This window comes from Heteronotia binoei, chromosome 16 (assembly GCF_032191835.1).
Source record: "Heteronotia binoei isolate CCM8104 ecotype False Entrance Well chromosome 16, APGP_CSIRO_Hbin_v1, whole genome shotgun sequence".
NCBI lineage: Eukaryota > Metazoa > Chordata > Lepidosauria > Squamata > Gekkonidae > Heteronotia > Heteronotia binoei.
In genome coordinates, this window is record NC_083238.1 from 10650759 (window position 1) to 10677195 (window position 26437).

A 26437-nucleotide genomic window follows, 5' to 3' on the forward strand; every position below is an offset into this window, starting at 1 on the left:
ATGGGACTTCACAGTGCTTAACACTGGCTGGGTTATAGCTAAGATTTGCAAGTCCTGAGCTGCATTCGCAAGAGCAGCTCAAGTGCCGGCAGACTAATTAATATATTTTGAATAAAAAATTAATCCAAATATGGTCTATGAATTTAGCAGAACTTATAAACAAGGGAAAGATTTAAACACTCCCCTTTTTAGCTTCAAAATATGGCAATATGAATTCTCTTGCTGTTTTAAAATAAGGATATCAAAACCAAGAACATCTAAGAGTGTGCTCTTTAAAAACTGTCTAAATGGGTCCATGTCTTAGCATTATTGCAGTTACAGAAAAACTTTACCAAATGTTGAGGACCTCTAGGTTAAAGGGAGAAAACTAAATATCATTTGGATTAACTGAGGCTGGCAAGCTCCATGGTGTTGCCATACGTGAGACGTTGCTTGTATGGTGAGATGTCATTTTTATGCTAAGATGTCACCGTACATCCCAATGACATGTGTTCTGATTCAGACACCCACAGGTACTCAGATACCCACCTGGATTTTTTACGCACATGGAGTAGGCCTATTTATTTCAATGGAGAGGACCAATATATGCACGCAGAGGAACATGTGTGCACAGTGGCAGCTGGGGACACAGCTCACCAATTGGAACTGCCTGCTGCTACTGTGGGATGACCGAGTGGGGGTGGGAATTCCTATCTTAACCTGAGAACATCAGAAGACGGTGGTGGAGAGACCTCCATCCATCAGTACCATGCAACTGTGCAGCTGCTAACTGGACAATCTTCCTCACTTATGTCAGCAGTCCACACTCACAAGTTCAACTACATATGTGCACAGGGCTGACTACTGCCTCTCTCTGGTACTTACCCAGAGGGCAGACATTCCCCTCCACTTCCTGTCACCCAGAGTAGCAGTCGGCAACCCCAGCTGGCAGACCACTTCCAATGGTTATCACTGTGTGTGCAGTTCAGCTGCACTTATGAAATAACAGTCCATATAGTGCTGGGTGTGGATGTGGGAATCCTAAGTTCAATACCACTTTGCACAATGCACATTATGTAGCACTGAACTGGGGTTTGCTATTGAGTGCACACTCATTGGGCAACTGCAGACAAATCTCACATCCCTGCAATATATACCTGGATGACAGAAGCGTTTGCTGCATTTGCATTGAACATGTACATAGAAATCATTTGACAGATACATCTGAGGAAATGTAACATGTTAAGAAGACCTAGGCTGGGATGCTCACTGGCTGGCCTTAGCCAAGTCACTATTTCTCAGCCTAACTTACCGCACAGGGCTGTTGTGAGACTAAACAGCTGTTCTGAGCTCTTCAAAACAAGGATGGCATACAAATGTCATAAAATGAAGCAGCCATTCCGGGCAAGGGAGCTTGACATGTGTTTTGGAGCTCCTGCACCATACGGCTGGATGGGAGGTAGTACTGTTCATCTTCTTGCATTTTAAAAATAGGAGTATCAAAACAGGAGCATCTAAGAGCCGGATGAACAAGAATTTCTGAATTCCTCCGAGTCGAAATAGCTTCAGGAAGCAATTAGAGTTTAATTAATTAATTAATTAATTAATTGGGTAATAGGTTCTGCTATTGCAGAAACCTTCCATGGAGTGTGTGTGTGTGTGTGTGCATGTGTGTTTAACTGCATGGCAAAAAAATATGAGGATGAGTCAGATACAATTTATTTAAGTACTTTGGTCGCTCTAAAAAAACAAAACTATGTAAATTTTAAGCAATCTCATTTTAAAAATCACAGCTAATTAAACAGAATGCAAATGAGAACCCTGGCACCCCAGCAACTCACCACTGTGGATTCGCAGGTGTTCTTTCAGATGGTGTTTGTATTTGAAGGCCTTGCCGCACTCTGTGCACTTGAACTTGCGATTGCCTGCTCCTTGGGTCAGCATTTGGTGCTGAGGAAGCAAAGACGCCAGCATGAATTTTATGCAAATATACACTGACACATATATGTGTAAAAAAAGAGATTGTTCATTTAAAAAATAATCGTCACTAAAGCAGCCTGGTACTTATCCATTAAGGCTAAAAGATCCATGCGTACATTCATTTGCTCCGTCAGTGCTTACCATGAAAATCAAAATATTGGCACTAAACTTGAAGCAAATCTGTATGCACTTTCGACATTTGTTTTGGAATTATTTCCTAAGTCTTTCATCAGCAGGGCAATATATTAAAGCACAAAGTGTTGGGAGGAACGGATTTTTAATTTTTCAAAGAAATTGAGATTTGTAGTGTTTCTGGCATATGCAGAAGTGCCTTCAGACAAGCAGTTTTTAAACATTCCATTTATTGTCCATCTGAGCCGTTTAGTGCCGGAATAGATAAACAAGATTCATTTCAGTTATCAAACGTAAGAACAAAAATTCAGCATGAGGCTGTAGCTGCTGAGAAATCCTGAACAGAGAACTGAACTGTTTCTTTACCCCCTCTCTTTTGGAGCAATGCTAAGAGAGCAGGAGCAAAACAAGAGAAAAGTTGGCAGACGCGACAAGTTAAAAAGCAGCATAAAGATAGAATCAAACACAGCTTGACCTTTCTGAACAAGTGAGAAAAGTGCTACGACTTTGAATTCTAAGTGTGTGTGGGGGGGAGCTACAGTCATCTAGTCTGGATGTTCAAGGTAGGAGGTCAGCTTCCCCCCCCCTTCTTCCTAAGCAGCGTGACACAAAAGCCTATTGCAGAAAAGACAGCACAGAAACGGTATGACAACTGCTAGGGTGTGCTGAATCTTCCCACATTCCTAGTGAGACAGATGGTGTTACATGGGACACAGGGAGGGTTGTTCAAACAGCAGCAACCTTCAAAGATCAAGCAGAGCCCAGCCCGCCAAGCGCCATTGAGGGACCAGCGCTCATATGTTGCTGAGTTGCATAAACAAACAGCAACAGCTGCTTTGTCTCCCCCCACAGCCCTCAGAGGACTACTATAAACTTTAGTTGTGCCACTGTTAATATGATACAATCATTTTAATTTACTAATTGTAAATGCCACGAGCAAATGAGGGGACTTTTCAACACCAAAGCTACCATTCGTAATGCGCCAACACAATCACACTCTTGCATGTGAAATTTAAGGCAGTTATGCTGGATAAATATCGAGCTATTCTCCCCCCACCCAGTGTTTTGATATTCAGAAGTAGTTGAGGGAGGGCAAACTGTGTCTTTTTTTGTCAGAAGGGGAGATTTTTTCCCCAGATTAATAATTTGCTCTTTTCTTTAAGAATGAAATGTTATTATAAACCTTGTTAGAGTTATATGTTATTGATAATAGAGATTAAAAGAGACTGAGCTAATTACCAAATTGTTTGATTAGACGGTGGGCCTGATACATGTTTGTCTAATTAAACATATCATTTACAAAAAAAACAAAATCTGTAAAGCTAAACCAAAATGAGCATTTTGTTCTTCAGGAAACAGAAAATGCTGCAATTCCAGTGCAGTTGGTCACAATGCATGTATCTAAGTTTAAGACTCTTGGCCGCAGCTTTTCTTGCAATACACAAATGCGAGTTTTAAAGACCCATTTGCTAGAGAACACGAAATTTAGTGCTTGGTTTGAAACAGAAGAAAGTTTATCCATATATTTAAATGATACATTCAGTTAAATCTAACACATCTATGATCAAGGAATCATTTTAATTAAAACAGATACAATGCTGGGATATATAAATAATAGCAATGGTGAGTTCCTTATGTGGTTACATTTTATTAAAACAGTCAAGGGGCGTGTGACATATGTGCATTTTGAAATAATCTACTAAAAGTATTAACCTAGTCTTAGAATCTCAATGAAAAATATACACAAGGCTCAGTGAAAAGTAATGAATGTCAGAAAAAAAGATTAACAGATCTTTGAGATGTCTTTGAGATCCTATTTGGAAAAAATACCAAGCAAAACTAGGTGAAAAATCGAATTAAAATTGCTGGGATGTTTAATAATGTATAATTAAAATGCCACAATTTCATTCACATTTTGAGGATCATAAAAAAAAAATGAAACTAAAGTTAAAGTGCAAATAAAATTTCTAAATTAGAAATTAACACAGTCATTCGATCGTGAACATAAGACTATTAAATCATATTAGAAGAGACCATCAAAAAATCATTTAGACCTCAATTAAAGCTATTACCATTAAAAGATCTGCATCTTCAAAATGCCATGAAAAATTAATAATGATTGCCAATCAAAGCAATATCATTTCTCTAAGGAGTTATTATAGAAAGAAATCACTTAAAACAAGTCCCCCCCCCCCACACCTGATCTGTCCCAGGCTTGTGCGTCACCATATGCCGCTCGAGCTGGGTCCGGTAGGCAAACGTGTAGTTACAGAGAGGGCAAGGAAAGTTCTCCTCATTCTTCTCATGGCGGTACTTGATGTGCTCCTTCAGAGATGTCAAGCGCTTGTAGCCCCGGTCACAGTAGGGGCAGGTCAGCAGTTGGGCAAAAGCATCTGGAGTTCCAGGTGGAAGGTCTGTGGCCAAGAGACAGGAGAGAATGTAGGAGGCCAAAAGGTCAGTAAATCAATGGCCTCTAATGGGCTTATTGCCTGGGATGGATTTACAAGAATCATTGCAATCTGCCTTCACTGGACTGCCATGATTTTTTATTTTTTAACCTAGCATGGAAGGCATATCAGTGTTTTATACACTGAGGGAAAACCATGTTACAATCATGACAAAATACATTCAGAAATCTCTAGCCTATAGTAAGCCTTTTTTTTTTTTTTTTGGGTCTTATTTATTGATGTAATATACTTAATTACCAGTTGGTTGCCTCAATACACAACACTATCTGTTTCATTCTGTTGGACTCCCCTGCCCTCCACTTTCAAGTACTTATTAAGAAGCAACAGACTTTACAGATTCAGCCAGTAGTCCGTAGTTTGTGCCATACGGAGCCAATCATTCCGAAACTAAAACCAGTTCAACAAACCCACCCCTTGAAAATACAATTCTTAACTCTCACTGTTATTTTTTTCACCTACAAAACTGTCTGAATCTGCTGACCAAAAAAGAAATCACAATCTGCTGAAATGACAGTCCCAGTCTTTCCTCGTGAAATTCCATGCTTCTGCAGCTGTTCTTCAATTTTAAGGTAAACAGCCAGGCATGTAGTACATTTATAATTGAACAGCTGCAAGAGGTCAGGAGAGTGGCTGAAAATGAATTCCATCCTCACCATTTTCTTCTTGCCCATTGGCCTCTGGAGTGCCAAGGCGAGACAATTCCTCGGGGGCTTCTGGGTAAATAATGGCTGTATCACTGCGCCGTAGGTATTCTGCTATACTGACTGAGTGTCCATCTCCTTCCTCCAGCTTTCTCTTGGTAAAATATTCTTCAAAATCTGATGTGCAATTTGTATTCTTAACTGAAATAGAAGGAAGGGAGAAATAAAGGAGAATAAATGGTTTGGGGCATGCATTTTCTGTGTGGTTTTATATGCTTATTTTTCAAAAAAACAAAATAAAACAAAAACACTCTCACTTGTATTGGAGCTGCAAGTCTATCTTTTGAATATGAGCTGAAGCCTCCTTTCTCTTTCTTCTAGTACAACCACTGAGAGCTCTGTGATTTTGGAGAAAGCAGATCTGGCAAATCCCTGATGATGCCACTTATGAATAAAAAATGGCAGGAGCAATCCTGGGATCCAACCCTGCACATGCTCCTCTTTTTTGTCACAAACAACAAACAAGTAAGACTGTACCCTATTCATGTATGATGTCAGAATGTCTTCTAGTATTATAGGTTTCTACATGCTTTCAAAGACCTGTACAACTTTATGATCATTTACAAAGATTATGTCTGAGTAACAGTCTTTAGGACAGCCCCCTCGGGATGCAGTTCTGCTCTCTGTCCTTCGCTACTCTGTCACCTCAACCATAGAGGTTAAAGAGATAACCCTGGTTTTGGACTTATCAAAATCCTATGGGTTGAATTTTAGCCTATAAAAATCCTTACCAAGTGGGAGTTTTGATGCCCTAAAGAACCTAAAGAACCAACCTCTGGACTAAATGGCAAATTCTAGCTCTCCTTGCCAGAAGACTGTTCATCACTTGCCTGCAATTCTCTCATGTCTGCTATGAAAGAGAAGCACTCCTTCGTACTGGCTTGGGAAACCTAGAGAAATTAGACAACTGAGGAAGAATGAGGAAAGATAAGGAACACTTTCAGCAGGAACATACGGTGCTTTCACACAGTGACTATTTACAAGTGGATTTTGCTATTCTTACACAGTAAAAATCCAGTTGCAAAGCATGTTATTTAGTGTGTGTGAAAGCACCCATAATCTTCCTTTTCAGGTAGGTATAATTCTGGCCTGATTAGGATTCTAGCCCTAAACTGGTCCAAGAATGAAACAGCTGCTTTCTTTTTTCCTTATTGGTTCTTTTAAAGAGCAGTGCTTTATTCCTTCCTGTCCCCAAAGAAGAGATGTTACTTAAATAACATGTGATGCCTGGAATATTTTTACACCAAGAACCACCTATTTCTATGGCATAACAATCCGAGGTAGGGCCTGAAACTATTTTAGAGTCTTTACTGAAGTTTTCTTTCCCCACACCCATTAAAACATAAACTTAGTGTATTTTTATTGCCCATGCAATGTCCATGAAAAATAATGTGCTCTGAACCACAAAACATCCTCTTGTTAAAATTAATCATTTCCCCTGCCTGCTTTTTGAAACATTACATACAGGAACAATTTGGTGAAGTCTAGGATGTTACAGAAAGTTATTAATCCAACAGCACAGAAGACCCAGCATTCAATCCTTTGCCCAGTTATGCATGTTAAAGACTACTGAAATCAAAGGGGATATGTGTAAATGAGAGAAGAATTACAGCAGCAGAAAAATACAGTGTTTTGGGGCTTTCTTTTAAGTTACAACAAATACCTTTTCAAGACAGACACAGACTTGTATTAGCAGTTTATTTTTACTCTTTGTGCTTATTAAGGTTTTGCTTCATTTATTTGGTTAGGACAGATGACAAACTGAGCATCACAATGATTAAAGTATTTTCTCTCTCATAAAGAAACCATAACACAGATGAGCTCGATTCTGTTCTTTCTTACAACAGCGTAAATCAGCAGTATCTGCCTTAAAATCAATGGGGCTGGATTGATAATTAGAGAGTGACAGCAGCACTAGATTTACATCACTGTAACTTAGACTGTGGGAGGAAACCAACACACAAGTTACTGAAATATTTAGCATCCTTGCCTCAAGGCAACCGATAACAGAGAAATCCATTATGGTGCCATGAGTGGTCAATGGTATTAGGTTAAAATCAACTAACACTACTATTTGCTGAAGACTAAAATTTTGTTCTGTTGCATATATCAAAAGTGGGTTATGGTAAAAATTATTTTGTAAAAGAATCTAAAAGAAAACCTGCACTTCTACTTTAAAAAAACAACAAAAACCCAGACCAGTAAAAACTTATAGCTACAACTACTAAATCCCAGGAGATGCCTCAATATCATTTACAGAAGGACGCAATTCCGGCAACAGCCTCATGGATGTTGTTAATGAAAATGTTTCCGTTCCTGCCAACACACCACATCTTTCTTCAACGTACAACCTGCTGAGCTCAAGCTAAACACGCATACAACAATATCCCAGATAAAGACCATGATAAATATGTATTAATTTGATAAGATAAAATAAAGAGTGGCGCAAGAAAGGTACTGAGTAACAGCAAAGGAAACAGAAACCCTAAGCAGGGTTTATGAATCTAGAAAACAAAATTAGGGATGCTAAAGAAAAAAAAAATGGCTGAGACAATATTTGAAGAAAGAGGTATGCCCCAGCCTAATCACAACTGAAACATTAATTAATTTCATTTCGGGTGGTAGCAAATTTCAAACTATTTAAGATTATAATAGAACCCTTGGACTTATGCAACTATTTATTGGAAGACATTAGAGCTGAGTTGCTTATTAGATATTCATTCTGGGGGAGACCACCATTGCAGATGTTAACCAGGATCCACATAACCTTACAACTACTACTACCACCATGGCTACTAGTCATAGTGGCTAAATATTAATTAGCAGTCCTTTGAATACCAGTGCTAGAAAGACAACATCAATGGGAAACCTTGGCCTTTATGACCTGCTTGTTTGGCCCAAGAAATGAAGAACTGCTGGGAAACAGTACCATAGATGAATACAAAATACCTAAATTATAGTGTGAAAAGACTCTGAAACTTTTTTCTGACTTTTAAGGGATCAATTTTGGGGAGGGTATAATTGCAACTCATATTAATCCTATTTGTTTGGCCCTTCAGGGCAACTGATTGGCCACTGTGTGGAAATAGTAGGCTGGACTACATGAACTACTGGTCTGACCCAGCAGGTTCAACTTGTGTTCTTATGTGACTAGTTGCACACAAGCAGGGGAACCTTTTGAACAACAGCCCCTCCTTGCACAGCATGGCATATCACTTTTGCAACAGAGGCAAATTTCCAAAACAATTACAATACACCACTGGTAATGTAGCCAACTATTTAAAGGGAGGAAGTTTAAAAATGCCACTTCTGTCTTTTATGTTTTTCTTATAAACTGTTGTGTGCTTTCACACAAGCAAAATCAGTTGTGGCTTTCCCTAGAGAAGACTAGCTTCTCACAGTAAGAAAAGACAGACAGGATGGTGAGTGAGAGAGATTGTGCTACATTTTACAGAGACCACTTTATAAACACCTATCACCTGTTTACCAACTTGGCCTGATTTTCTAGACAAGATGCCAAATCAGGCAAGCCATGCCAATCTTCTCATTAGAAGATCTGCTCAACTGCATTTTCTTTCACTTTCTGATTTTTTTCGTTTCTTCAGGCTTGCTCACATATGGTTTCTGATCTACCTAATACCCATCGTTCCCTTTAATTTAACTAAATATGTATTTATTATTAATTTAAGACATTTCTATGTTGCCTTTCCACCCAAATAGGTGTCTCCAGGGAGGCAGACCTCAATAAAACATTTCAACATTAAAATAGCATTTAAAATAAAGTATTCAAAATAAAATAATTCAATTTCCTGGGAGAAACCTCCCCCCATCCCTGAGAAGCCCTCCTATTTTGTTGGAATGTATGTGATTTTCACACACGCTGAATAACGTGCAATTGTTTTCAAGTGGATTTTGCTGTTTCATATGGTAAAAGCCAGTTGCAAAAGTGCATTGAAAATGGATTGTGCATTATTCAGCGTGTGTGAAAATCACATACATTCCAACAAAATAGAGGGGCTGCTCAGGGATGGGAGGAGGTTATTCAGTTTGTGTAAAAGCAGTCTTAGTTTGAGTTTGTTACTCCTCACCCATTCCAAAACTGCCTTCAGGCACAGTTCACGGGTTCCATAGTCTTCCAGGGATCTTCTGGAAGCATTAGATAGAGCTGAGTTTCACATTTATATTGGTAGAAACTCAAACCAAAGCTCCGAATGACTTCTCCCAACAGATTTACATAGATGCTGAAAAGTATAGGCAATACAATGAAACCTTGAGAAACTCTGTAGGCCAGAGACCAAGGGGTAGAGCAGCAGTCATACCATACCACACTCTTAAACCTACCTTTGAAGTAGGATCAAAACCACTCCAGTACAGTGCCTCCCAGTCCCAACCCTAACAGGCAGTTCAGAAGGATATTGTAATAGATGGTATCAAAAGTTGCTGAGAGGTTCAGAAGAATTAACAGGGTTGCACGCCCTCTGTCCATCTCCTGGTGCAGGTCATCCACCAGGGCTGACCAAGACCATTTCAGTCTCATAAGCAGGCCTCAAACCATACTGGAACAGATCCAAACAATCCATTTAGGAATCTATGAAGTTGCCCAACTACCTTGCTCAAGAACTGGTACATTTGAGACTGGATGATAGTTATTTAACTCTCCTGGACCCAAAGCAGGATTTCCCCCCCCCCCCCAGAAGTGGACACATCATTGCCCGCCTCAAGGCAGGGAAGAGTGCCCCCTATCCCAGGAAGGCATTTACTGCCTCCCAGACCCTGCCTCCCAGCCTTCTGCCTAGCAGATTTAAGTAACCAGGAGTGGCAAGAGTCATACAAGTCAATGGTAGGCCTCAAACTTCAAGGAATTCTGATCACATCCTCACACTGGACAAGATTTTTAAAAAGTATCCAGTACAACTGGACAAATCGGCTGGAGCCATTAAATCTTGTCACTGCTAATGCAGAGTCCAAGCTGAAGTGGATGCAAGATATGTTATCCTCAAAGCGCTTAGCAAAATTATTACAACAGGCTGCAGAGAGGTCTATCTCCTCCTGTAGGCTTCTAACCACCGGAAGAATTCCACTGTATGCCTCTCAGAGTTCTTACGATCCCACCCATACTCCAGTTATTGTCAGCCATGCTACAAAGCGACAGCCAACTGAAATTAACCAATAAATGACAGAGAATATGTAGCACACTGAAATGCACAGGGCTGTAATATTAAATACTTCTATGGCCAAACATTGGCATACAGCTAGCCCTTTCCGTTGCTTCAAAACGTGTTTTTCATTAGGTCAACATATTGTTAAGAAAGGAGGAACTATGAAGTACTGATTATTGACCCAAGTACAGGACAAATATGGGTTAGTTTTTTTTTTCTAAATGATAATGCAAATTTCCAGGTGGACAGTGGGAAAACCAGATGAGTAGCGAGTGAGAAAATGGCAGTGGGTAAGGATGGGCACAAACTGGGAAAATGAGGTTCGTTTCAGTTTGTAGTTCGTGACATATTCGGTTTGTGAGCCACGAACTGTCACCTGGTGTGCTAGATGAACCAAACTTGTATTCTGGATGACTCTCCTCTACTTGCCCTCCAAATTTGGTGAGGGCTGGATTGGTGGGGTCTGAGTTACAACTCCTAAAAGAAGGTGCCCCAGGAAAGCACTTTCTGGGGAAAGGACACGCACAGGTTCATGAGTGATAGAATGGACCTTGTGCAAGGTAGAGAAATCAAACTCACCAGAGGCCTCCCCCTGATGCTCCTCTACAAGCCCTCCAAGTTATGTGTAGATTGGACTTAAGGGGGTCCAAGTTATGCCCCCCAGGAGATGCCCCCAGGAAAGTGCTTTGGGGGAAAATGTCAGGCACAGGTTCAAAAGTATATAGAATGGACCCCTGCAAGTTACACACATCAAATACACAGGAGATCTCACCATGCTGTCCACTGCTCTATAATTTCTCCAAGTTCATAGAATTCTAGGGCTTTTCGCACTGACCTTAATCGGCAGTGACGCCCCTCTTCACCGTGCAGGATCTGCGCGGATTTCGCACGAATTGCCGCGGAGCATCCAGAAGAGCCGCAAAGTCCCGCGGCTTTTGCGACGGAAATGGAAACCGCCAAAAACCAGTTTCCATTTGCACCGCAAAAGCCGTGGGACTTTGCGGCTCTTCCGGGTGCTCCGCGGCAATTGGTGCGAAATCCGTGCAGATCCTGCGCGGTGAAGAGGGGCGTCGCTGCCGATTAAGGTCAGTGCGAAAACGCCCATAGAGCTGGAAGGGACCTCCAGGGTCATCTAGTCCAACCCCCTGCACAATGCAGGAAAGCCACAAATACCTACTCCGAGTTGGGGGTGGACTACGTTTCTGATAACATTTCTGGTGTCCCAGTTATGAGCCCCCCCCCCCAAGTCTTCCCAGTGCTCTCTCAGGGGAAAAAACAGCTGTAGTTACAGGAGTCTATGGAACTGTTCAGGAACAAGCCAGTAACACCAAATTCACAGGAAAACTTCATATGGGTTGATCCCCCAATCCAGACACTGAAAGCAAGGCAAGCATCCCTCCAATGCTCACAGCCCTCCAACTCACCAAAGGCAGACATCACAAGACATCCCCATGACAGCTTGGCAGGCACCTTAGACACACAACATAAACAAAGGAAGCCTGCCCACAACTCTCACAGCACACCTCCTGGCTGAAACACACAGGTCCAGAGCACACCCATCATTCCTTCTACACTGCAAAGGAATGGAAACACATGTTGAGCTGGCAGGGCCACCCCCAACTCTCCAAAGGCAAGTTCTGAAGGACAGAAAGGCAGACATCCCCAGAGTTTTGACGGGGGCTCACCAAAGTAACTCCACAGCAGCTTGACAGAGACCTCTAGCAAGCACTGGAACCAAGCAAGGCATGCCCACAATGCTCCCAGACCCGCTAGGCCCAAGCACATGGATCACATAGGTGAAATTTCTGTTTATTCACCATTGAAATAGGTATAGGTAATTCCCTGTGCAAGCACCAGTCATTTTCGACTCTGCGGTGACGTCGCATCACGACGTTTTCACAGCAGACTTTTTACGGGGTGGTTTGCCATTGCCTTCCCCAGACATCTACACTTTCCGCCCAGCAAGCTGGGGACTCATTTTACCAACCTCGGAAGGATGGAAAGCTGAGTCAACCTTGAACCGGCTTCCTGAACCCAGCTTCTGCCGGGATCAAACTCAGGTCGTGAGCGGAGAGTTCGGATTGCAGCACTGCAGCGTTACCACTCTGCGTCACAGGGCCCTACCATTCACCATTAGCAGAACACACTGTACAGATACAAGTTGTGAAATGTACAAACGGGTAGTCGAACAGGGGCTTGCTTGTACAGGCAGATGTTTGCTAAGGTGGATGTTGTTCCATGAGGTAGGTGTTGTGTTATGGGATAGATGTTGTTTCAGGAAGCAGGTGCTGGATAGGGAGATTTTCTTTGATGGGTAAAAGTAATGGGGGTATCTGGTTTTGTTTTTTTTCCAGTAGGGGAATTTCAGTGAGAATTTCCAGCCCAACCAATGGGCAGAGGCAGGTTGCATGCCAGATCATGCCGAAAGGAGGAGGAAAGAGGGGCTATACAGGGGGAGGTTGGAACTGCTCAGGGAAAGAGGGGCTATACAAGGGGAGGTTGGAACTGCTCAGGGAAAGAGGGGCTATACAGGGGGAGGTTGGAACTGCTCAGGGAAAGAGGGGCTATACAGGGGGAGGTTGGAACTGCTCAGGGGAAGAGGGGCTATACAGGGGGAGGTTGGAACTGCTCAGGGAAAGAGGGGCTATACAGGGGGAGGTTGGAACTGCTCAGGGAAAGAGGGGCTATACAGGGGGAGGTTGGAACTGCTCAGGGAAAGAGGCTATACAGGGGGAGGTTGGAACTGCTTAGGGAAAGAAGGGCTATACAGGGGGAGGTTGGGTTCTTACTCTGTGAGGTTCAGAGATGGATGGTTGATTCTGAGGAAGGCCAACTCGTTCACTCCGGCTGGGTCCAGGTGGGAGTGGTGGGGGCTGATGGGAGAACGACCAGTCACTCTGGACACTGATAGGAGGGCAGGAGAGGAGATCCATGGCCATGCAAGAGAGAGTGGGTCAGAGGACAGCCCTCTGTGACTAATACTGCAGGGATTGGCATCAGTAGATTCAGGGGACTTGGCAAGCTACTTTCTCACCATCACCTCTGCCATATCCTCCGCCGCTGAAAGCCTAGCATCCCTGCCACTGCTGACCTCCCAATTCGACACTGACAACCAGTAGTGAGGCTTCTTCCTGGATGGGCTATTTGAGGCAGATGTGCTGGGCTGTGGCTCCTCCTCCTCAGCCTCTTCCCCCCGCTGTTTCCTCTGGCCTGTAGCCTCTGCACTTCTTTGCAGAGTTCATGCTTCCATTGCATGAGCTCTGTATTCTGGAGAGCAATGCTTCCTTTTATCTTGGGGGGCGGGGGGTGGTGGTCACTGATACAGACCTGCTTGTACTCCCTTTCCTTGCAGAGAGGTTGCAACCTATCTGCTCAGGCCTTGATCCATGGGAGAAGAGCCATTCCCTTGGGGCCCAGCTCCAGTGCGGTGGCTGGTGTTCAGTTCACCCCTTAAGTCAGGGGGATGACTTGCCCTAGGCTGGCTGTATGGGCACAGAACATGTCAGTGCTGTCTGGGAAGAGTTTGAGGGCATGCGCCATTTGTGAGAGGCTCAGCCAGTTGTTTGAGCTGATGCTGAGCTAACCTCTTCCCTGTGCAAGATGTTCTCCATGAAGATAACATTCTGCACTGTGCTAGTCTGCTTCAGCAAAAGTACTTTAATGGCATAGGTGGAGTTCCAGCGGGTGGATAAGTCCAGGATGAACCTGTGTTCATCCCCTCCCTCTCACACAGCAGACAGACAGGCTCGATGATTTGCGAGACGTGGGTGGCCAGATGTCAGGAGGTCTTGAGTAAGGACTGCATCTCTAGGGTGGCAGTGTCCCAGATGGCCCTGACAGTGCTTCCCAGCCCCAGAACATTCTTTACCACCAGGTGAAGCAAGTGTGCCAGACAGACGATGACCTTGAGGTATGCAGCCTCCACTGCTGCCAGCGTTGATGACCATATAGCCATGGATGATGCTGCCACCACCTACCACTTCCTCAGGCTAATCTGTTGTGTGGTCTGCACCCATCCCCTGCACATGAATGAGAACCACTCTTTAGCCCAGTGGCAGGACTGTCTTTCATTTGAACATATGAAGAACATATGAAGCTGCCTTATACTGAATCAGACCTTTGGTCCATCAAAGTCAGTACTGTCTTCTCAGACTGGCAGCGGCTCTCCAGGGTCTCAAGCTGAGGTTTTTCACACCTATTTGCCTGGACCCTTTTTTGGAGATGCCAGGGATTGAACCTGGGACCTTCTGCTTCCCAAGCAGATGCTCTGCCACTGAGCCACCGTCTCCTCCTGGGGTCTGGACTGTGCCTGAAAGTCTGGACAGAGAGATCCTCTGGTTTCCACTAGTGGTCAGAGAGGGAAAGGTAGCTGTGCTATTGGCTGCTCCAGAGGTCCACCATGAGCCCCATTGTACAGGGGAGGGCAGGCTATAAATCTAACATATAAATAAATATAAACAAAATAAGTGCATGATTTTGCCTTGTGCTCTAGAGTGCTGAGCCTTGACCATCACCACTGCAGACCAGTGCATGGCGGGCAAGACTCATAAGTTCATAGTCCTCTGTGAGAGGCTGGAGTACCAGGGAGCCAGATGTTGCAGCAGCTGGCAAAAGGCTACATCCTCCGTTAGGGAGAAGGGCTGGCCATCCACAGCAACAATCTCAATGATGAGGTAAGTGACTGCTTCCTGGGCCCTCCGTGTGGCCCTTCTGGATGGCACTGTTGGCAACCATGCAGGATGGCCTACTTTGATGTCCCATCCATGACACCCTGAATGTGGGGATCTTTTCTTGGAGGGGCTTCCTGCTACTCCGTTGCTTCTCCCTGCTGAAAGGGAATGGGCTTCTTATTCCTCCTACTGGCTGCCACTCTTTCCTCCAGCGGCAACATAGTTGGGTACCCCCTTTGAAGGTGCTTCTGGAGGATGGAAGAGGACAAATGTTGGGAGTTTGCATCCCTTTGGACATAGGTATGGCACACCTGGCACTCTGACACACAGTGATCACTAGAAGGGTGCAGAAATGTTTCCAATCTGTGGACTGAAAATGGGGCTCTGGGACTGGAGAAGGTGGGAGGCAAAGCTGCTTTCTAGCACTGATCTGGGAAGGGCTACTGACGGGGATACTTGAGGCAGAAGCACCAACAGGGAATTTGGATATGGAAGGAGGGGATGCCCCCCCCCCAAAAAAATACTGCTATTAGAGTTCTCCTCTCCAAGGCCTGTTAGCAACTGCCAGTGTCTGGGGCAATACTAACTACTCTTGCTTCTATGGGGAGCTCCATGAACAGATCAGGGGAAGGAGGCTCTGAGACCCCTGGTGATGCCCAGCTAGGGCTGCACACCAGTGAGCTAGCAGGATGGTTTTGGTACCCCAGGATGGGGGCCTGTGATATGCAAGGGATGGAAGATCTCTCCCCACACACAAATGAGCACCCTTTGCACTCACTTTCACCCTCATGGCACACAGAGGTGTTCACAATCAGCAGGGGTAGGAGGGTATAGATGTGGGTCTTCAACCAAGGCACCCAGTAGCTAAGCCCCTCTGCTCAGCATGAGCAGAGAGATAGAGTGATTCAGAGTCCTGAGTCCACATAACATCCAAACCCCACCAAGGGAGCGGTATTCACAATCATAAATAAATGAATGTGCTCTGATTTTATCAAGTTCCTTGCCTCTCTGTCTAACTGCCAACACCCAACGAAGGAGAGGGTGCAGAGCTCAGCTGAGGGTATATATAGAATTCTGATCCCATAAAGCAAAATTGGAACTCCATTATTGGCAGCCAGCAATGCCTGTTAAGCTTTGGAGGGCCTTTACTGGTGTTTCCAAGGCTGAAGAATTCTGCTCTCCCCATTGAAGTTTGTAAAACATTTTGATTAAGTGGAGACTATATGGAAATATATCTGCCCCATGGTGCAGAGTGGTAAAGCTGCAGTACTGCAGTCAGAGCCCTCTGCTCATAACCAGAGTTCGATCCCAGCGGAAGCTGGTTCAGGTAGCTGGCTCGAAGTTGACTCAGCCTTCCATCCTTCTGAGGTCAGTAAAATGAGTACCCAGCGTGCTGGGGGGGGGGGGGAGTGTAGATGACTGGGGAAGGCAATGGCAAACCACCCTGTAAAAAGTCTGCCGTGAAAACGTTGTGAAAGCAACGTCACCCCAGAGTCGGAAATGACTGGTGCTTGCACAGGGGACTACCTTTACCTTTTTAATATATATATGGAAAAATATCCATTCATGAACTGCCATGAACCACTTGAAAGTTTGTGGAAAGTTCTTTTTTTAAATTTCTGTCAATTTGTAGTCCACCCTTTCCCAAGGTAGGCTCAGGACGGATTCCAACATGGTAAAACAATTATAACTAACAACAGGCAATCTAACAGATAAATAGTAAAACAATCAAACAGTCATGCCAGTTGACCTGCCATGAACTTCAGTTCATGAACCACGAAACAGTCAAAATTTGTCACGAACTTTAGTTCATGAGCTGTTCCTAGTAGTTCATGAGCCTATTCCTTTAGTTCATGAGCCTGTTCCTTTAGTTCATGAGCCTATTCCTAGTAGTGGGAAGCCAACCAATTTGGATGGGTAGATTGGTGGGTGCCTATACTGGTTTTAGGGCAATGGAATGTTTTTGTGGATGGAAATCCTTCCACCCATAGAAATGCTCCATTACGTCCAAGCTGCTGTCCAGAAACAGGAACTAGCCAGGATTGCAGGAATGTTGCTTGAGCACTTTAGGTTTATATGACAGCACAAATATTTAGGGACAGGATGCAGAGGTTCTATGAGGACATATTTGAAAGAGGTGATTTTTCTTAGCCTTAGAATCTGTCTATCACATTCAAAACCTACCATTGCCCCTTCAGCCCAAATATTTAGTTCCCTTTCCCATGGGGGCTATCCTAGGTCAGTTTGCTGGAAGAATAAATTAATTATATGACAGCAATAATCCCTTTTTTTCTCATTCCTATGCTTCTGGGTCTACTGCTTTATGTTCAACTTCCCTGAGCTGGGCAACAAATTATTTCAAAAGCTATCTTTGTACAGTAGGCTATAATTGCCTCCTTTGATACTAAATGTCTCTGAGGTTCTAAAACATGTGGATTATTCATTTTCTGTGTATATTAAAGGAATTCAGGAGCTAAGGCAAATGTTTATACTTAAGTTATAAACCTTAAAAACAGTGGGATTTACTGAGAAGCTGATAGATCCTTAACTGAAACAATGTTAGCACTGAGACTGTATATTAAAGAATTAATATATATATATATATATCAAATGTCAACTGAATGCGGGTCAGACACTTCAGCATTTCTCTTCTGTTACCGAGAAGCACGGGGCCCTGGGCATAGCAAGTAAAAAAGTGGTCTCCTACCCACCACCCACCCCAGCAAATGGTTCTTCTAGGGAAGGCGAGCTTCCCCTTGTATGCCCTTTGTGGGTTTTCTGTGTATTTAGCCACATTCATTGATTCCTTGTGAACTTAAATTGCACACAGAAATCATACTCCCATCTGTGAGTCCAGCTTTTTAGAAAGACATAAAGTGAGTGACCTCACCAAGGAAGTCTTGTTTTAATTAAGGACTGGGGCAGGGACTCCTTGAAGCTTGAGGTATCATAACCTCATATGAGCATAAACCACACTAAAAAAAAGGAGATGTTTAAAAGAGAGACTAAAGAAGCTTGGGAGGCTAGCTATTTCTTGCGGGAACTCTTGCTGTGAGAAGGAGATAGCTTCTAATCGGCAACAAAGCTAATAAAACCACAGCCTTCATTAAGCAGGAAGTGGCTGGCCTCCATTGGCACATACAGATTACAGTGTCAAAACTATCAGTCCTTCCAGCCTGCCAACTTTTACTTCCGTTTTCTTCTCTTAAGAGAACTCTTTCTCTGTGTGTACCAAAATACACAAAAATACTCTCTCTGGAAAGTTTATTTGCCTCTTGCCGTTATTAGTAAAAGAGGCAGAGCTTGTTTATTTACCTACAGAGCATCTGCTCATCCTTTCCCTAAAACTATGTATAAAGCCTGAAATAAACCTCAAAGCTGCAATTCCCTGAACTAGGGCTGATTTTTTACCTGTGTGAAAGTACATGAAATTAATGACTCAGATCTGGCCTAATTGGCCACTGCTATGAGCCATCAACACCATTTGGTGGTTGAACTGATGGCTGTGAAACATTCTTGTAGTATCAGCACAGTTTCTGGTGGGCAGATGTTTACAACACAGCAGCAGTTTTCATCCTGGGACTTAATAGGCTCATGAATACCTTCATGAGGTGGAACTCCAACTGCAATCAGGTAGAAACCTTTTTGCTTCTGGTTAGCTGAACTATAGAACTTTGAAATCTGTTATCTATTGTATGTGTACTGGGTATCTATTGATACATACCACTCAGAGTAAAAAAACAAACAAAACCAGAACCAACACTGCAGACTAGGACAACATTTAAGTATAAAGTTACATGTGGATGAGCCCTGTAAAAATAAAAGGAGCAAGAATAGGGGAGGGACAGTGGCTCAGTGGTAGAGCATCTGCCCGGTAAGCAGAAGGTCCCAGGTTCAATCCCCGGCATCTCCAACTCAAAAGGGTCCAGGCAAGTAGGCGTGAATAACCTCAGCTTGAGACCCTGGAGAGCCATGAAGGGGGCTGTGGCTCAGTGGTAGAGCATCTGCTTGGTAAGCAGAAGGTCCCAGGTTCAATCTCTGGCATCTCCAAAAAAGGGTCCAGGCAAATAGGTGTGAAAAAACCTCAGCTTGAGACCCTGGAGAGTCATGAACGGGGCTGTGGCTCAGTGGTAGAGCATCTGCCTGGTAAGCAGAAGGTCCCAGGTTCAATCTCTGGCATCTCCAAAAAAGGGTCCAGGCAAATAGGTATGAAAAAACCTCATCTTGAGACCCTGGAGAGTCATGAATGGGGCTGTGGCTCAGTGGTAGAGCATCTGCCTGGTAAGCAGAAGGTCCCAGGTTCAATCCCCGGCATCTCCAACTCAAAAGGGTCCAGGCAAGTAGGCGTGAATAACCTCAGCTTGAGACCCTGGAGAGCCATGAATGGGGCTGTGGCTCAGTGGTAGAGCATCTGCTTGGGAAGCATAAGGACCCAGGTTCAATCCCTGGCATCTCCAAAAAAGGGTCCAGGCAAATAGGTGTGAAAATCCTCAGCTTGAGACCCTGGAGAGCCACTGCAAGTCTGAGAAGACAATACTGACTTTGATGGACCGATGGTCTGATTCAGTATAAGGCAGCTTCATATGTCCATATGTTCAATAACGCCTATATGCAGGACTACATCCTAGAAAATCTACACTTTCATAAAGAGACACATTGTCTCACAACACAATCCTAAACAAAGTCACACCCTTCTAAGCCCAGTGAAGTTACAGAATTTAGAAGGTTTTAACTCTGCTTAGGAAGGCACTAGCAGCAGGTCTCCCGTATCTCAGGTAGTGGTTTCTCACATTACTTACTGCCTGTCACACCTGTAACCGCTGCCTCACCACCCAACTTACTCTCCACAACCTACAACTTCACCTTCCTGGTAATTCTTCTAAAATGTAAATCATGCCAAGCTGTGGCACACCACTGCTGCCCCCGCCCTGCCTGCCAAATGCAGGGTGAAGTGGAAGGCAGCAGAACACCTGGGGTGGGCCAGGCTCTCAGGGCTAGCGTTGGGGACCTTTGCTCCCTGGAAGAGGATGGAAGGATTGGCCCATGAGCTGGAGCAGTCTGAACACCAGAGCCCCAAAGGCCTGGGAAGGTCTGGTCAGGCTGGAACAGTCACATGGCAAGAAATATTCTTGTAGTTTCAGCGCAGTTTGGGCCAGCAGCCCCTCCGTCCATCAGTGCTGGCCCCGAGAGCTTGGCCTGCCACCAGGTGTTTGGCAGACAGAGGGAACCTTCCTCAGTCACTGAAAGAAAACCCAGCAAGCCTGCATTTGCCATCCAGAGGGGCAGAGATGGAATATCTTGCCACATCCTTGTTTCCCCCTCGCAGATAAGGCTAGAAGCTTGCCAAGCTAGAGGGGGGCTGCTACCAAGTCCTCCTGTTTCCCTCACCTGGATTTCCCCAAATTGTTATGGTCTGATGGTCTCTCATTTCCTCCTCCCATCTGCAGCAAGCAGCTGGAAGTGGAGAAAGACAAGAAAAGGAGGTAGGCTTGCCAATCCCCAGGTCCCAGTGGGGGTTCTCTCGCTTTCCCAGGCTCCTTCCCACCCCCAGTCAGCTGACTGGTGGGGGAAGCCCCACCCCCACAGCCATCATGTGCCTTCCACCTCTGGAGGCAAGGCTTTCTCTTGGAACGGTGTGTCCGTGTCTTTAAGGCTGAATGGGGGCAGGAGGGGAGTAGGCAGAAGAACATGGCTGCTGCCATTGCCTGTGAAAGCAGCTCAGACCTTCCATTGGTTGCACAAGGTTTTCAGAGGTTGTTTGCATAGGAAAGGTAAACTTGAACCTTTGGTTGCTCTGTGTTACTTCGAAGAAGTTGCAAGTTCAGCAAATCATGAGTAGAGATACCAATCCCCAGGTGGGAGCAGTCCCTCCCCCACTTTATAGTCGTCAGAAACGGAGCGGGGGAGGTGGGAGGGAAATGTCTGCTGGGCACTTCATTATTCCCTATGGAGATCGATTCTCATAGGGTATAATGGAGAATTGATCTGGGGGTATCTGGGGCTCTGGAGAGGTTGGTTTTTGAGGTAGAGGCAGCAGATTTTCAACATAGCATCTGATGACTCTCCTCAAAATGCTCTCCAAGTTTCAAAAGGATTGGACCAGGGAGTCCAATTCTGTAAGCCCCAAAAGAAGGTGCCCCTATCCTTCATTATTTCTAATGTAGGAAAGGCATTTAAAAGGTGTGCTGTACCTTTAAATGTGATGGCCAGAACGCCCTTTGGAGTTCAATTGTGCTTGTCACAATTTTGCTTATGGCTCTACTCCAATGTCTCCTGGCTCCACCCCCAATGTCTCCTGGTTCCACCCCCAATGTCTTCTGACTCCACCCCCAAAGTCCCTAAATATTTATTGAATTGGACTTGGCAACCCTAAAAGGAGGGGAGAACGTTTCACTCAGTGAGTGAAAAATGGTCTGCAGACCCTTTTAGGGATACCTGAAGGGATCACAGCTATGCAGCTGGTGGGGTTGGGGGCTGCTGGATTGCAGAAATGTATTACTCCTGAGCTGATTAAGAAATCTGCATGCTTATCCTGCTCTTGGTTTCTCTCAGACAATAACAGCTCTGTTCTTCTTCTGCTCCAGTCCCCTCTCGAAGCTATTATTGCTTCCAGTCCAAATAAACATCACTTGCCCCCTCTCTCTCCTGCCCCTGCCCCCAGATTTCCCAATGTGCCACCACCCACAATTTTCTGGCTACATCCTGTGCTTGGTCCTTTAAACTCAAGATGCTGGGGACTAAACCTGGGACTTTGGCTCTTCCATTGAGCCACAGCCCCTTCCCAGCTGGTACTTGGTAATTATATCCACATTTGTAGCACTGAAATATTGTGGCCATCACGTGGACTGCACACCTAATGAAACTTGTTTTTACCAACATTCTATTTAGAGCCAACATGTTTCAACAGGACCTTAGTCTAGTGAAGAAGGACATTATTTGCGTCCATCTCCAGATCTTTCCATTAGATCTTTCCATACAGATCTTTCTGTAGAAAAAGTCCAGCAGGAACTCATTTGCATATAAGACCACACCCCCTGATACCACCATTGTTTTGCGCAGGGTTTTTTGCAGCAAAAGCCCAGCAGGAAGTAATTTGCATATTAGGCCACACCTCCTGACAACAAGCCAGCTGGAACTGCATTACTATGTGTTCCTGCTAAAAAAAAAAAAAAGCCCTGGACATGCAGGCTTTTCTGCAGGCAGATTAAGACCTGAGTCATATTGAGGTGACAAGAGAGGAGGTCCTACAACTGATTGACGAATTAAAAACTAATAAGTCACCAGGTCCGGATGGCATACATCCAAGAGTTCTGAAAGTTGACAAAAATATGTAATCTTTCATTGAAATCTGCCTCTGTTTCTGAGGACTGGAAGGTAGCAAATGTCACCCCCATCTTTAAAAAGGATTCCAGAGGAGATCCGAGAAATTACAGGCCAGTCAGTCTGACTTCAATACCAGGAAAGTTGGTAGAAACCATTATCAAGGACAGAATGAGTAGACACACTGATGAACACGAGTTATTGAGGAAGACTCAGCATGGGTTCTGTAAGGGAAGATCTTGCCTCACTAACCTGTTACAGTTCTTTGAGGGGGTGAACAAACATGTGGACAAAGGAGACACAATAGATGTTGTTTACCTTGACTTCCAGAAAGCTTTTGATAAAGTTCCTCATCAAAGGCTCCTTAGTAAGCTCGAGAGTCATGGAGTAAAAGGACAGGTCCTCTTGTGGATCAAAAACTGGCTAATTAATAGGAAGCAGAGAGTGAGTATAAATGGGCAGTCTTTGCTGTGGAGGACGGTAAGCAGTGGGGTGCCGCAGGGCTCAGTACTGGGTCCCATGCTCTTTAACTTATTCATAAATGATTTGGAGTTGGGAGTAAGCAGTGAAGTGGCCAAGTTTGCAGATGACACTGAATTGTTCAGGGTGGTGAGAACCAGAGAGGATTGTGAGGCACTCCAAAGGGATCTGTTGAGGCTGGGTGAGTGGGCGTCAACGTGGCAGATGAGGTTCAATGTGGCCAAGTGCAAAGTAATGCACATTGGGGCCAAAATTCCCAGCTACAAATACAAGTTGATGGGGTGTGAACTGGCAGAGACTGACCAAGAGAGAGATTTTGGGGTCGTGGTAGATAACTCACTGAAAATGTCAAGACAGTGTGCGATTGCAATAAAAAAGGCCAACGCCATGCTGGGAATTATTAGGAAGGGAACTGAAAACAAATCAGCCAGTATCATAATGCCCCTATATAAATTGATGGTGTGGTCTCATTTGGAATACTGTGTACAATTCTGGTCACAGCACCTCAAAAACGATATTATAGCATTGAAGAAAGTCCAGAAAAGGGCAACTAGAATGATTAACGGGTTGGAACACTTTCCCTATGAAGAAAGGTTAAAACGCTTGGGGCTGTTTAGCTTGGAGAAACGTCGACTGCGGGGTGACATGATAGAGGTTTACAAGATTATGCATGGGATGGAGAAAGTAGAGAAAGAAGTACTTTTCTCCCTTTCTCACAATACAAGAACTCGTGGGCATTCAAAGAAATTGCTGAGCAGTCGGGTTAAAATGGATAAAAGGAAGTACTTCTTCACCCAAAGGGTGATTAACATGTGGAATTCACTGCCACAAGAGGTGGTGGCGGCTACAAGCATAGCCAGCTTTAAGAGGGGGTTAAATAAAAATATGGAGCAGAGGTCCATCAGTGACTATTAGCCACAGTGTGTGTGTGTCTATATATATATATATATATATATATATATATATATATATATATATATATATATATATATATATATATATATATATAATTTTTTGGCCACTGTGTGACACAAAGTGTTGGACTGGATGGGCCATTGGCCTGATCCAACATGGCTTCTCTTATATTCTTAATATCAACAGACAATTTAATTACTCATTGTTATTACATATTTCACCAAACCTTTGTAGTTATAGCAGTTCTCTTACAGAAAGAATAATAAATTGCAGACATGTCTCAAGGCCTGATGGGAAAATCCTAAAAGTTTTTATTTGTGGTCCTTTTAATAAAAATTAGCTTTATTTCTGAATTTAAAATAGGAATAATATTATTTGGAGACTTTTAGAAGAAATTCTTAGTGTCAGTGCACATGAAATCTGTTCAAAAGAAAAAAAACCCAATCTTTTAAAAAGAAAAGAATGTGTGAATACGGCTATTTCAGTTTCTGCAGTGATGCAGCAATACAAAGGTAATAAAAATCTATGGCTCCATATTACTCAGCTGATTACTCTCCATTACATAAAGTTAATGTACAGAAGAACAAAGAACAGAACCACAGTCCCAACAGGGCTTTATTTTTCCATTATTTTTCTCCACAAGAATTAGGCAAGTCAGCTTGTTGTGATGTCTAATAAGAACATGTGGGTGTATACTAGCAATGGAGATGTGTGAGTAATAAAATCCTTGCATCGGTTGGTGCCACCTCCTTTAGCAACATGTCAAGTGGGCACCAAATAAGGATCTCATCTCATAAATGGAACTTTAAAACAGTTTAATTAGGATGGAAGCAGGTGTAGGGGAAATGGGGAATAACTGTCCTGCCTGATTACAAAATATATTGTTTTCCTCAAGTGAAGGTATTTTCATTGGCTTATCATTTTAGTATAGTTTAACTTCGTTTATTTGAGTTATATCCTGCCCTCCCCTCAGAAGCAGGCTCAGGGTGGCTCGCATTCATGATAAAATCATCAACTACAGTATATAATATTACACTAATATTAGGTGCTATTTCAATACAAAAATAAATAAATAGGCGGCATTCAAGTAATCTTAACAGGCGCCAGCCACATCTCTTGGACTCGGTGGTCGAACAGCAGATTTGATGTAATCGTTTTGTCAGATTCCATAGCTAACAATCAAATGCCAGATGGAATAGCATGGTCTTACAAGCCTTGTGGAACTCAGTAAGGTCCCACAAGGTTCTGACGTCTTCTGGGATTTGATTCCACCAATAAGGGGCAGCAACAGAGAAGGCTCTTGTGTGTGTGTTTTTTAGCCTTGCTTCTCTAAGCCTGGGAATCGATAATAGATTTTGAACTCCTGATCGAAGTACCGTCTGGGGAGTATATGGGGAAAGATGGTCCCTAAGGTAGACAGATCCCAGGTCATATAGGGCTTTAAAGGTAATAACCAGTACCTTGTAGCAAATCCAGTATGCCACAGGCAGTCAGGGCAGTGCTTGCATAGCAGGCTGTATGTGCTCCCACATGGAGAGCCCCAATAACAGTCTGGCTGCCACATTCTACACTAACTGCAGCTTCCAGATTTGGGACAAGGGCAGCCCCATGTAGAGAGCATTACAGTAGTTCAATCTCAAGGTCACCATAGCATGGATCACAGTTTCCAGATTGCTGTGCTTGAGGAAGGGAGCCAACTGCCTAAAATGACAGAAGGCAGATTTGGCAGTGGCTGCTATCTGGGCCTCCATTGTCAATGAAGGCCCCAGTAGTACCTCCAGGCTTCTGACCTTGGGCACCTTCATAAGTGGCACCCATCAAAAGCTGATAGGGGAATCTCTCTACCAGGACCAGCGCAATTCAGGCAAAGGACCTTCATCAGATTCAGTTTCAGTCAATGCAGCCTTAGCCATCCGATCACAGCTTGCAGCGCCAGGTCCAGATTTTCTGGGACACAGTCAGACTGGCCATCCAACAATAGATAGAGCTGGGTGTCATCTGCATACTGATGGCACCCCAGCCCATACCTCCGGGCAATCTGGGCAAGGGAGCGCATGTAGATGTAAAACAATATTGGGGACAGCACTGCCCCGAGGCACACTGCAAACTAGCGGGTGTCTCCAGGACAACTGTCCCCCAATCTCCACCCTTTGAACCCGACCCTGAAGGAAAGAGGAAAGCAATTGTAAGGCAGACCCCTGAATTTTCTTAATCTTACACTTCTAAACTCTGAGGTACCAGACACTAGAACTGGTTCACATTTTTACAAAGTCCTTGCGTCCATCACAGAAGCTTTGGATCATACATGGGTGGAGAATTCCATGTTTTCCAGGAACCTGATTCAAATTGGGGTTATAGTATGCACAGGGAAGAGTCTTAAGCATCCCCCCCATGCATTTTTTCCCCACTGCTAATTCCCCCAGGGAGCTCCTATTTGCTCCACTAGGAAACAATGTGTAATGAAGGCCACACATAAGTTTTACCAGCTCCCAAGGTTATTTCAGGCCATGAAAATGGTGTTAGGAGAAGGCAAATGTGAGAACAATTAAGAACCTTCTAGGCCCATAGACAGAAAAAAATGTATGCAGGGGAGGACAAATGAGTACAGTGGTGGTGAGCACATCGTTATTTAT

The 26437-nt window shown here is 44.0% G+C and overlaps 1 protein-coding gene across 5 annotated transcripts in view; it reads right to left on the reverse strand.

Moving 5' to 3' along the window:
* ZEB2 (zinc finger E-box binding homeobox 2) overlaps window positions 1-26437 on the reverse strand; it is a 212795-nt gene that overhangs the window by 28377 nt on the left and 157981 nt on the right. For 4 of the 5 annotated variants that reach the window (XM_060257293.1, XM_060257292.1, XM_060257294.1 and 1 more), the window contains 3 exons: window positions 5213-5401; window positions 4291-4505; window positions 1821-1929 (listed from right to left, as the gene is read on the reverse strand). In XM_060257293.1, coding sequence (XP_060113276.1) covers window positions 1821-1929; window positions 4291-4505; window positions 5213-5401 — 513 coding nt within the window. The remainder of the gene's footprint in view (window positions 1-1820; window positions 1930-4290; window positions 4506-5212; window positions 5402-26437) is intronic. The other variant, XM_060257296.1, reaches the window with a different exon arrangement.